The 13,605-nt window shown below is 43.8% G+C and overlaps 1 protein-coding gene across 1 annotated transcript; it reads left to right on the top strand.

The window, feature by feature from the left end:
* Positions 8,001-8,948, top strand: LOC8079072 (actin cytoskeleton-regulatory complex protein PAN1). Its single transcript, XM_002457446.2, has one exon. The coding sequence runs from the start codon at positions 8,249-8,251 to the stop codon at positions 8,750-8,752; it is 504 nt and encodes a 167-aa protein (XP_002457491.1). The 5' UTR covers positions 8,001-8,248; the 3' UTR covers positions 8,753-8,948.

The following is a 13,605-nucleotide window of genomic DNA, read 5'->3' as shown; positions in this document are numbered from 1 at the left end:
AGCATGCACACCACCCACCCACCGTTTTCTACACGAAACAAACCATCGTTTTGTTTCCTGACCAGGCCAACAACCGGGGACACGTACGATCGCAACGAAAACTCAACGAGGGACTCGGGGGGATCCGCCTGCGTTGCGTGCCGCTCTAGGTGTCGGCGTACACGGCGGCACAGATCCGACGAACGCGCCATCACCAGTTTGTTTCATGGACAAAAGAACACGGGCCTCAGTCTCATGCATGATCTATTTTTCCTGTGTACAGTGTAGTATATGTTTTCTCTCTACGTTCTTTTCCTCTGTACAGTACATATGATTTACCGCTCTATGTGTCACTCTGGTTTAAAATTTGCCCTACATAAACTCTTTTGTATTCTTTCATATTTAAAAACACACACACTTTGATTTCCGCTCTTCGGCTTCATGTCGTCACCAGAGCCGGCATTCATATTCTCCTCTTTGTGCATTCATATCCTCCCCCTACGTCCACCAAATCCGCAATGCCCCAGAATTCCATCCACCCTGTGTGAGTCACGCACCACCTGCTAGTGCTACGACTGCCCCTGTTCCTCGTTCCCTACATTCCCAACGCATGAAAAAGGTTACCAAAATCTTGGTATATATATAGTGAAAAGAAGAACCGAACAGGCATTGGTGTCTTTCGATTGGTAAACCTATTCTCTCCAACAAGTGCAAGGGTGAAATGCAACAATTTCCTCTCAGTCTTTGCTAATTTAGTACAACATGAACGGGACGACGGGTTTACGAAAAAAAATGCAAAACTTACTGAAATGGATTATAACGGCATGCCGCCTAATTAGTTTAGATGGAAATATAAGCTAAGTTAGCTGACCCACAAAACATATCCGCTTGCATATATCTTTAATTTTAGGGTAAAATGCATTTTTAACCTTCAACTTGTACAATAATTCGAATTTGTACCCTAAACTAACACCCCCCGAACCAAAATTTAGTCCTCTAGCAATATTATTCAAAGCTGGCTTTGTATTTTAGACTAAAAAAAAGATAAAAACATGTTTTAGTCTCTAAAAAATCATAACTATGTTTTTTAATAAAAAAATACGAAACTAATACCAGCCTAAAAATGTTGTCTAACTGTTGGTAACCTATTTACCGTTATTTGAAACTTATTTAATTCTACTGCTGTTACTTTATTGCTTGTGGTCTAGTTTTCAACAAACGTGAACAAAAAAGACCCAAATGACTCTAAATAGAGCACCTATGAACAAATATTTTTTTATAACAAAAGGGCATTTGTTTCACAATTTTCGTGTATTATTAAAATAAATGTGGTATGAATTTTCAGAGTTTAATATATTTTCCTGTTACGTTAGAGAATAGTGACCCACCTTTCAGCAGGAGGGTGTCTGGTACCCGGTCTTATTGTTTAGGATTAAAAAATCGTACTCTCATACAAGTTGAAGATTGAAAAATGTGTTTTACCCTTAATTTTACCACAAGAGAATGAATTTAAAACTTGCAATCACTTTCGTTTTTTTATATAAAAAACCGGGTTTACCTCTGTCAAAGAAAAACAGAGAGCCGAGAAATTGGGTGCATCCATATATTATGTTATGAAGCAATCCGTTCCTCAAGAAGATGAACCAATAGGATTACAGGGATCTCATCCACCCAGATTAGTGACATGGAATCAATATTAGCCTTAGATCTAATATCCTATGATTAATGTAAATCTCCCTGTAAACAACCGTAGAGATTTCGTACGGACTACTCCTCCTCTCTAGGAACCGACATCAACGGGAGGATGCCGGTTGGGCGACCGTGTTTCCGTGTTCCCGAACCGGCGTCTGCTAACTCCCGTTGCGTCCCTTCAACCTGTATAAATTCTAAGATCGATCAATGGAAAAGATATAGTTCGATTCATTTGTTTCCTCTCGATACACCCACGCTTAAACATTCTTGAGAAAATTCCCTCTTTACCATCTGGAATATATTATACATACATCAAACCCGTACCACATGTTGCCTATAAAATAATTTTTCAGAATGTCAATGCATTCCAAACTTGGCATGATCGCCTTGGTCACCCTGGCATAGGGATGATGCGAAAAATTATAAACAATTCTCATGGTCATAACTTAGCTAATTCTAAGTTCCCAGAATCTTCTGATTTTATATGCACTGCGTGTGCCACTGGGAAATTGATTTTAAGACCATCTTATCTTAAGATCAAATCTGAACCACTTAAATTCCTTGAAAGAATTCAAGGCAATATTTATGGTCCTATCACTCCATCATCTGGACCATTCAAATATTTCATGGTTCTAATAGATGCATCTACGCGATGGACTCACGTGTGCCTATTATCCACACGCAATCATGCATTTGCCAAACTAATAGCTCAAGTTATTAGATTAAGAGCAAATCATCCTGAACATCAGATAAAATCTATTAGAATGGACAATGCAGCTGAATTTTCCTCAAAAGCTTTCAATGACTATTGCATGGCTCTAGGAATTCAAATTCAACATTCAGTTCCATATGTCCACACTCAAAATGGTTTAGCAGAAGCCCTTATCAAAAGAGTTAAGCTTATAGCCAGACCACTATTGCAGAATTGTAATCTACCAACTACATGTTGGGGTCATGCAGTTTTACACGCTGCTGAAAGGTCCTAATATGGCTAGAGGGGGGGGGGGTGAATAGCCTATTTAAAAAAAATCTAAAAAAACACTAGAGCAAGAGGTTAGTAAATAACAAAGCGAAGCTTTTTGCTCTAGCTCTAATGGGGTGTTTGCAAGCCACCTACCCAACAATTCTAGTTGCTATGATCACTATGCACACAAGAAGTAAGTCTCTACTTACACTAGAGAGCTACCTAAAGTTTCTATACAAGAAGTAAGCTACTCTAGTTTGCAAGAAAGTAAGAGAGAGAGTTTGATCTTTATACCACCACGTAGAGGGGATGAACCAATCACAATATTATGAAGTCTAATCACCGGGAGAAATCCAATCAACAAACACAATGGAAACACAAGATTTTTCTCCCGAGGTTCACGTGCTTGCCGGCACGCTACGTCCCCGTTGTGTCGACCAACACTTGGTGGTTCGGTGGCTAAGAGGTGTAGCACGAACCTCGTCCTCACTAGGACACCACAAGAACCTACCCACAAGTGAGGTAACTCAATGACACGAGCAATCCACTAGAGTTACCTTTCGGCTCTCCGTCGGGGAAGGTACAAGACCCCTCACAATCACCGGGAGATGGCCACGAACAATCACCAACTCGTGCCAATCCTCCTCCGCTGCTCCAAGTCGTCTAGGTGGCGGCAACCACCAAGAGTAACAAGAAAACCACAGCTAGAACGATCCCCAAGTGCCACTAGATGCAATCACTCAAGCAAATGCACTTGGAATCACTCCCAATATCTCAAAGATGTTTAATCTATGAAGGAGATGAGAGGGAGGTGTTTGCTTAGGCTCACAAGGATGTTATGTATGCTAGAAAGCCAAGAGTATTAGCCCTAAGCCGGCCAAACACGTATTTATAGCCCCTCAAACAAATAGAGCCGTTGGCTCTTTCACTGGGCAAAACACGGGGTCACCGGACGCTCTTAAAGGGGCACCGGACGCTCAACATCAGCGTCCGGTGCTCCAACGTCAGCCGCGTGTCAGAGTCTAACGGTAACCTGCAGAGCACCGGACGCTGAGCAGGTTGGCACCGGACGCGTCAGGTGCACACCGGACTCATGCGCAGAGAGCTCCGCAAACTCGCAGGGTCACCGGACGCAAGCCACCGGACGCACCCTGAGCGTCCGGTGCACACCGGACCCATGCGCAGAGAGGGACGCAAAACGCCCGCACACCGGACGCGCACCACCGGACGCTCAAGCCAGCGTCCGGTGCCTATCGTCCGGTCCCTTACCCTAGCTGGGCCAGGCACTGCCTGCACCGGACGCTCAGACGCAGCGTCCGGTGCTCCAAAAGCCAGCGTCCTCTCCAAATTTCCCTCCGGCGCAATAGAAAATATGCACTTCATTTTCTCAAAAAGCGCCGAATCCCGCCTCGCAAGCTCGGCGGGAGGGAGAGAGGAACCCATCCTCTCTCTACCCTTCAAACTCCACCTCCTTCTCAAAGTGTGCCAACACCACAACGTGTGTACCAACAAGTGCACGTGTGTTAGCATTTTCACAAACATTTTCCTCGAAGGAGTTAAGTTAGCTCACTAGGTTCTAAATGCATGCACATGAACAAAAACACCTAGTGGCACTTGATAACCGCTTAGCCAAAGAATTCCCCTCTTTATAGTACGGCTATCTATCCTAAATGTGATCACACCCTCTATGGTGTCTTGATCACCAAAACCAAAACCCTAAGCAATACCTTTGCCTTGATCTCCATAGGGTTTTGTTTTTCTCTTTCTTCTTTTCCAAGTTGAGCACTTGATCATCTTGTGGTCATCACCTTCATCACCATGATCATCACTTGCTCCATCACTTGGCATGTACCAACCTCATTAAGTCTACACACACTTAGCATAGAGGTTAGTATTAGGGTTTCATCAATTATCCAAAACCAAACTAGGGCTTTCAGCTGCTGAATTACTACAATTGCGACCAACTGCATATCATACAGCTTCCCCGCTACAATTAGTATGTGGAAATCCACCAAATATTTCCCATCTGCGAAAATTCGGTTGCGCTGTATACGTACCGATTTCACCACCAAAACGTACAGCTATGGGTCCACATAGAAAATTAGGAATCTATGTCGGGTATTTATCTCCGTCAATCATTAAATACCTGGAACCCCTTACAGGGGACCTATTCACGGCCCGATACGCTGACTGTATCTTCAATGAGGATCATTTCCCGGCATTAGGGGGAGATTACATGTACCAAAAGGAATGTCCGGAAATTAATTGGGATGCACAAGACATCTACACTAATGATCCACGTACACAAGAATCTGAACTCCAAATTCAGAAAATCATAAATTTGCAAAACACTGCAAATAATCTGCCAGACGCATTTACTGATTATAAAGGCGTCACTAAATCCTACCATCCTGCTAGGAATGTGCCTCAAAGAATAGAGGTACCAAACAAAACTATTCAACTCCCACCTCAGAAACCGGTTCTAGGTAAGAGGGGGAGAAGTAAGACCATTACTCAGGATGTGGCGCCTAAATGTCCTAAACGCCAAAGGAAACAGAATAACAAAAATTCTGAACAACAAGTTGAGAGACACCAAGTGATTATACAAAATTCACATCCCACATCAAAAGTGCACTCAATAACTGATGTTGGGACATCGGAACGCCCTGACACTATCATATTGGGAAATAACGAACCGTCACAAGGGGTACAAGAAATTTCCATAAACTATATTGATTCTGGAGAATCATATGATCGAAAGACTACTATTGTCGACACATACTTTGCCGAAACAATTGCTGAAATTATCCAAAGTGATCCAGATCCCAAGACCATGGCAGAGTGCAAAAAGCGCTCGGACTGGAACAAATGGAAAGAAGCAATTCAAGCAGAGTTAGCCTCGCTTGCAAAAAGAAAGGTATTTTCATCAGCAATACCTACACCTTCAAAAATTTTCCCTGTGGGGTTCAAATGGGTTTTCATCCGTAAAAGGAATGAAAATAATGAGGTGGTGAGATACAAAGCGAGACTAGTAGCACAAGGGTTTACGCAGAGACCCGGTATTGATTTCAATGAAACATACTCTCCAGTTATGAGTGGAATAACCTTCCGATATTTAATAGCATTGGCAGTTCAAAATCATCTATCTATGCAGTTGATGGATGTAGTGACAGCATATTTATATGGGTCACTTGATTCGGACATTTACATGAAGGTTCCCGATGGAATCCCAATTCCGAATCCTAAAGCAAGTCGCGCCACATATTGTGTAAAACTTAACAAATCACTATATGGCTTAAAACAGTCGGGACGAATGTGGTACAACTGACTAAGTGAATTCCTATTACAAAAGGGATACACAAATAATGATGATTGCCCATGTGTCTTCATAAAGAAATCTCAAATGGGATTTTGTATCGTATCCGTATATGTGGATGATTTAAATATCATTGGCAACTCACATGATATCAATGAAGCACGCAATCTCTTAAAGACGGGATTTGAGATGAAGGATTTAGGTCAAACTAAATTTTGCTTAGGTTTATAAATCGAGCACCTTCACTCAGGAATTTTAGTACATCAATCTGCCTATATCTAGAAAACACTAGAGAAATTTAATATGGATAAATCATATCCATCCAAAACTCCCATGGTTGTTCGAACTTTAGACATGGAGAAAGATCCATTTCGACCAAGGGATGAAAATGAAGATATATTGGGACCTGAGGTTCCATATCTTAGTGTCATTGGAGCACTTATGTACCTTGCAAATCAAACTAGGCCCGATATTGCATTTGCAGTAAATTTATTGGCTAGACATAGTGCTGCTCCAACTAAACGTCATTGGACAGGAGCTAAACATATCTTACGATATCTCAATGGCACCAAAGATCTTGGATTATTTTACCAAAGAAACCAAGATCCAACTATGATTGGATATACTAATGCTGGTTATTTGTCTGATCCTTATAATGGCAGATCCCAGACAAGCTTTGTATTTCTATATGGAGGAACTGCTATATCATGGAAGTCTTTTAAACAGACCCTAGTAACAACTTCCACAAATCATTCTGAAATTGTTGCACTATATGAAGCATCACGTGAGTGTGTATGGCTCCGCAGAATGATTAATCACATACAACAATCTAGTGGGATTGGTTCCATTGAATCACCCACAATTATCTATGAAGATAATTCTGCTTGTATTACACAAATGGAAACAGGTTATATCAAAAGTAATATAACTAAACATATTTATCCCAAATTATTTTATCCTCATGAATTACAAAAGAATGGAGAAATAAAAATATTGCAAACAAAGTCTTGTGATAATCTTGCAGATTTATTCACTAAGTCATTACCAGGTCCCATGTTCCAAAATTTTGTTCATGGTATTGGTATGCGACGACTTAAAGACTTGCAAGTTTCAGGGGGAGATACTCTCTGAAAATAATCATTTGTGTTAAATATTATATTGCACTCTTTTCCTATTTATGAGTTTTATAAACTTTCTCATAGATAAGGTTTTTAATGAGACAATATCAAATATAATGTCATATTTCCTATTTTTCCTCATAAAAGGTTTTTAAGGGGAATATCAAAGGCATTTTTCTTCCTCATTTTTTCCCACGTGGTTTTGGAGGAGGGCATGGCCCATAGGCCATTATATTGTTCTAAACTAAATTATGGATTTTTCCTATAAAGGTTTTTTCCATTTAAGTTTACAATGGACAATAATCTAAATATGTCATATCATTTCTTCTTATTTTTCCCACTAGGTTTTTAAGGATTTTAATGACATATCAACAAACATTATCACCTCATATTTTCCTACAAGGTTTTTTGGAGGTTCTGAAGATATTGATTGATCTCAAGACTGGATGCGATCAGGGGGAGTGTTATGAAGCAATCCGTTCCTCAAGAAGATGAACCAATAGGATTACAGAGATCTCATCCACCCAGATTAGTGACATGGAATCAATATTAGCCTTAGATCTAATATCCTATGATTAATGTAAATCTCTCTGTAAACAACCGTAGAGATTTCGTACGGACTACTCCTCCTCTCTAGGAACCGACATCAACGGGAGGATGCCGGTTGGGCGACCGTGTTTCCGTGTTCCCGAACCGGCGTCTGCTAACTCCCGTTGCGTCCCTTCAACCTGTATAAATTCTGAAATCGATCAATGGAAAAGATATAGTTCGATTCATTTGTTTCCTCTCGATACACCCACGCTTAAACATATTATACTCAATATCTCTAATGTAGAAAGGCAGGACTAGTCAACAGAACGGCCCCACAGCCACAGGCAGAAGGACAAGTAAGAGAGGCGGTCGCCATCCGCACCCCGCCAAATATAAACCCAATCCGCCCTCACTAATCGCAATCAAACCGGCCGTTTTATTCCGCTCCGCTCCGCCCCCGCTCCTCTTCTCTCCCCGCGTCTCCGCACACCTCTGCACCACCACCGACCACCGTCACCTTCAGCCGAAGCCGCCGAGCTGAGTCCTCCAACCTCACGCACGCACGCGCCATCTCATCACCGGATCATCATCATCATCAGCCTACAGCTCTGCCACCTTCCTCTCCGCGCCCGCGCCCGGCTTGTCGCCATGGCGACGACAGCGCACGGCGGCAGGCTCCTCGAGGCCCTGCTCTTCTCGGCGCTGCTGCTCATCCTGGCACGCCCTTCCGCCGCAGACGGCACCACGTCGTACCCGGCCGACTGCCCGTACCCGTGCTTGCCTCCACCCACGGCGCCCGCCGTCGGCACCACCAACTGCCCGCCACCGCCAGCGCCGTCATCGTCGTACTTGTACCCGCCGCCATCGTCCTCCTACAACACGCCGCCGTCGTCCTCCTGGAGCTACCCGCCGCCGCCGGGGGGCTACATTCCTTACTTCCAGCCTCCTCCGGCGGGAGGTGGCGGTGGCGGTGGCGGTGGCGGTGGTGGAGGTGGGGGGTTCGGCTACCCGGCGCCGCCGCCGCCCAACCCCATCCTGCCGTGGTACCCCTGGTACTACAAGACGCCGCCGCCGTCGGCGGCGGCGAGGGGGATCAGTTCTAGTGTTCTTGGCTTGTCGGTAGCCGCTGCCCTGCTGATCATGGCTTATTAGCCGCAGGTAGCTACCACCTGTTCGTTTTGCTTCTTCGATCGATCTTCTCCTAGCTCCCCGCAGCAGGTCCTTTCTTTCTTTCTTTCTTTCTTTCTTTCTCTCCTTCTTCTTTTGGTATAATTTATTCCGCAGGATTATATTCAGAAATATATAACGAGACATGCAGCATTATATTATATATTATATATATTGTATCCCACAAGTCTCCCAGCAGCATGCATATATTGCTAGATAGCTAGTTAATTTCTTGATTACCACTCAACGACTTTTGAGTAGTGGAGCAACTATCGCTAGTTCTTGATGAGAGAGAGCATCATATATATGTGCATGGCCATGGCTAGTGATTACAAGAATATTTGCCTTTTTCTAGGTGCCCTTCCTTTCCGTTTTCTATATATTTGTAGTACTAGTTCTTGCTATCAACTTTTGTGTACGTATAAACAACACTGCGCATTGCGATATTGGCCTGGCGTCAATTAATTTGTTTGCTTAAAATGTTCGATATTCTGTCAAAAAAAACGCTTTACACTATATTGTATACTAATTGTACTACTAGTTAATTATCAGCAAAGAAATTGCAATACTGACGGCGCTGTATCTTCAATCCTGCACGCTGGAACGTACCTATACCTGCCATGAATTTAGAGACCCGATCGGTAATGTACCGTGCTGAAAATAAAATTGGCATTAAGTAGCTTTGCACAGTATAGCATCATTACAATCTTAATGAATTTGTGGGCAGTGCGTAGCAACCGTTGTCGGTAAGCAAAATTCATGAACACAATTGAGCAAGCTTCATTTAGCCTAGACATATATACTTATATGTATAGGAGCTCAAAAGAAGGAAAAGATTCAGAACCTAAATAACATAGATGGGCGAGAGCAACGGGCTCTCAAATCGCTGTCACCATGGATATTTACAGAAAAAGGTTGTTCTCTCCGAGCATGGAGCGGTGTTGTTGATGGATGAATTAATGGGCGACGGGAAGTGGAGACTAGAGAAAGAAAGCTCAAGCTAGAAATGCAAGCAAAGCTGTAGAGATGGAGGTTGTAGCCTGGCAAAATTCCTGCCAGCAGTTTTCGAAAAAGAGAGAGATGATGGAAGTTGGTGAGTGGTATTTTGACGAAGGCGGAGGAGCGTAGTTTCCATGTTAATTGGGCTCAGATCTGTCCGCGTCGCCATCAAAAGCTACGTACCTACCTACGTTGCGGACAGCTTGCACTTATGGAGGCTTGAGGTAACAAGGAGCGTTGTTTTAAGTTTTTGTGTCAATCAGATTTGTAAAAAATACATGTAATATTTATATTTCTAAATAAATTTGTTAAAAAAAACTAAATTTAAAGATCTTTTTCATACTACTATTTATGTAGTATAAATGTTAATAATTTTTAATATATATTTAACCAAAGTTATTTTTTGAGAAGTGCAAAGACATTTATTTTGGAACAGGGTGAGTAGCACGACTAGATAGCTAGTAGAGGACAATCGAACCGATCGAGAGCGAGTAGGAGCGCGTATGTATATATGTTCATCTCAGTACGTGCATGCCACATGACCTGCTGCGTATGTACGTTTTTTTGGCTTGTAAGGCGATGCAGCATCAATGAACGGCGCGCGATGCTAGCTGTAGTGGATCAGTTCATCAACAGAGAGTTGGTGGCCGCCGTTCATCGATCGATCGAATGCGTATCAGATGTTGCTTGCTTGCTCGCAGCGAGGAGATTGCGTTCGTTGTTGGCTTGCTGCTACATACGAGGCAGAGAGCACATGCTGAACGCAACCCACGTCGTTGTGCTTGTGCGTTGTCATTCTGCCTCCAATCATTGACGCGCCCTCTAGTAGTAGTAGTGGTAATTTTACTACTACACTGCAAGAGCGGTGTGGTTGTAGTGTTCTAGATGGATACTACTACTACTACTACGTACGTGCGTCGTCAAAGTCTCGTTTGGCCGGCCGGCTAGCTTGCAAATTAAACTCTGCTAGATCATCGACTCCCTGCACCGGTGCACGTACAACAAGAGTCTTCGTCAGGAGGAGATGTATCATGCATGCATGCAATGCAAGAAATTAAAGAATCACGATCTCACAACAAGCAAAGCATCATATATATATATATATATATATATGTTAATTAGACTTCGCAGTATAGCCGCCGGCCGGCCCCTGGTGCCTTTCTGATCAGCTCGTGTCCGCGTTGGACGGCATCAGTTCCGACCAGACGATGCTCGCTGGGACGACAGCCGGCCGGCTGTGAAACTAAAGTTGCTCGATCGGTCGATCGCTTAGGTTCCTTGGCGATTCCGTTAGCTAGCTGCGTCAGTGTGCAGAGGAACGCAGTGCCGTTGCCGCGAAGCTTCCCGCCGAACTGCATGCAGCAGCGCCGGCCTGCCTGCACTCCACAGTCCACACCACACCGGTGATGAGGGGAGAAATTAAAGGGAGCACCCGACGGCCGAACAAAGCGCACGGGCCCGACCCCGGCCGGAGGAAAGCGGGAGAGAAAGAACACAAGGAATAAAGCCTATTTTTACAGGGGAAAAAAAGGGGACCTCGATCGATTGATCGATGGCCTCATGCATGCTAGCTAGGTGGCATGGCGCGGCGCCAAAAAAGGGCTCTCTCCCCTGTGATTTGCAAGAGCGTGGCAGCTGCCAGCACGGCGAGAACAAGGCGATTTTCCTTGGGATTTTACTAAAAGAAAAAAAGATTGGTGGTGCCATGGCATGATTGGATTCCATCCCTTCCCCGTTTGTTGCACACACACAACGAAAAGGGGGCTCTTTTCTCAATTCTCATCATAACGAGCGCATTTTGTAGATACTGGAGTACGTATATATTATTACGTGGATCTTCCAAATAGCCATGATTAGCGCGCCAGCAAGTAGTAACCTCGAGGCCTCCAAGTCTCGTTTCCAAGAGGGGAGAGAGTCCCTCTATCAAGAGATCATAGTGCTACCATGTGCACGCCGCCCATCAGTGCTGACTGACTGGTGAGAGCCACATTCTATTCTATTCTAGAGTACTTGGGCTGACTCCTAGCTAGCTAGAGCAGCACGGCACGGAGAATGATGGGTGGAATGGAAGCACCGACACACGTGTCGATGCGGTCTCGCCAGATCCAAGGGCCGCCGGAGGCCTGCAAAATCTCTAGACTCTGCGCACCTCGAGGCCACTGCAGAAAATGCAGTTATGTGCGAGGAACCTGCCGAGCGCCGAGATCGCCAAATCTGGCACCTGCACTGCACCGCACATTCCCCGCCGGCTCGGCACGGCATGGATGCGCAGCATGCAGACAAGAGGAGTTCGGTTTCGGTGGCCTCAATGCAGAAGCCAACGAGGTCTTGTTCATTTGACTGATAAGTTATTTTTTGTAAGAGCCTCTTCTTGCTCATGTTAACGCAGCGAGGGTTTTTTTTTTTCTCTCTCTCTCTTGCTTCACGAGGTCAGCCTTGTTCAGTACGTACTACGTCAGTCAAGGCAGCAATGTGGCAGTAGTAAGTATATTGCAGCACCTTTGCTCACGATGCAAGACACCATTTTCTGGAGCTGGGTTTCACGAGGAGGCCAGCCTCGTGCTCGTGCGCTAGTGTTGATTGCTCGCGTGATCCGTCCACAACTCGAGATACTCGCACACTTGTTGGTACCTGGAGAAGAGTACGTAAAAACTTGCTAGAGCAGCAAGCCAACTAGCACCGCCACCAAATTTTGTCCAAGGAGTTGCGCCATCATCAACCAAGCTAAGTAGACAACGGGCTTTCTCTAACACAACCAAATCCCACCAAACTGGTGGATGGATGGAACCAGACGAAAACACACACTCTATATAGATTTGTGCTACCTCAGTTGCAAATTATAAAGTCTCTTACTTTTCTAGATACATATACAAAGTACAATCAACGCAGGCAAATTGTATATTTAGATACATGACAGATCGAAGTTATGTACCTAAAAAAACAGAGTGACTAATAAATTAGTAGAACCGACAAGGCGTATGACACGTATAAGGTGCAATAGGCTCACATATGAACAGAACAAAGGCAAAGGCAAAGCACACCATATCTCATCTCAGAAAAAGTTACTTTTCTCGCACGCTCGGAGCCTGTTTGCGAAGAAGGGCGTGGTGTGGCATCCCTTTCAATTTTGAAGGAGATGGCTTTTTACATTTTCTATCGAAGCTCAGGCCTTGTTTAGTTCCGAAATGAAAAGTTTTCGTTTGTTTGTGGCAAATATTGTCCAATTATGGACTAACTAGAGTCAAAAGATTTGTCTCGTGATTTACAGGCAAACTGTATAATTAGTTTTTGTTTTCATCTATATTTAATGCTTCATGCATGTGTCGCAAGATTCGATGTGACGGGAAATCTTAAAAACTTTTTGGTTTTTGGGGTGAACTAAACAAGGCCTCAGCAAACCAATTTATCAGAAATGCAAACACACAGGGTTGGTGCCACGCTGTCACGGGCATAAGAACAGGAAGTTTCCCAAAGTGGCATAGCATAGCAGCCAACTGAAGAGTAAAGACCTCCTCAAAGGCTACTATGCGTTCTCTTCTCTGTCATGCGAATCAACACTAGGCTGTCCCAAGGAATATGCCTTTACACTCCAAAATGAGAATTCTTCGTACACATCCATGTGCGTTCCCAAATAAATAGGTTAAACAAGCAAAAGTTTCAAGCATCTAAACTTTTTTTTTTGTGCTTCTAAACACCAGAGCAACATTTTCAAGCTAACATGAAAGTTGGCGAAAAACTAGCTGAGATGACAATAGGATCCTCTTGACCTATCAAAATCTTCCTGGAATGCCATTTACAGAGAATAAAAAAGAAAATAAATCAGAAGCCACATTAAACTA

The sequence above is a fragment of the Sorghum bicolor genome, chromosome 3 (genome assembly GCF_000003195.3).
Source record: "Sorghum bicolor cultivar BTx623 chromosome 3, Sorghum_bicolor_NCBIv3, whole genome shotgun sequence".
Taxonomy (NCBI): domain Eukaryota; kingdom Viridiplantae; phylum Streptophyta; class Magnoliopsida; order Poales; family Poaceae; genus Sorghum; species Sorghum bicolor.
The sequence above is the reverse complement of the archived record's forward strand: the minus strand, read 5'-3'. Positions and strand labels throughout refer to the sequence as shown.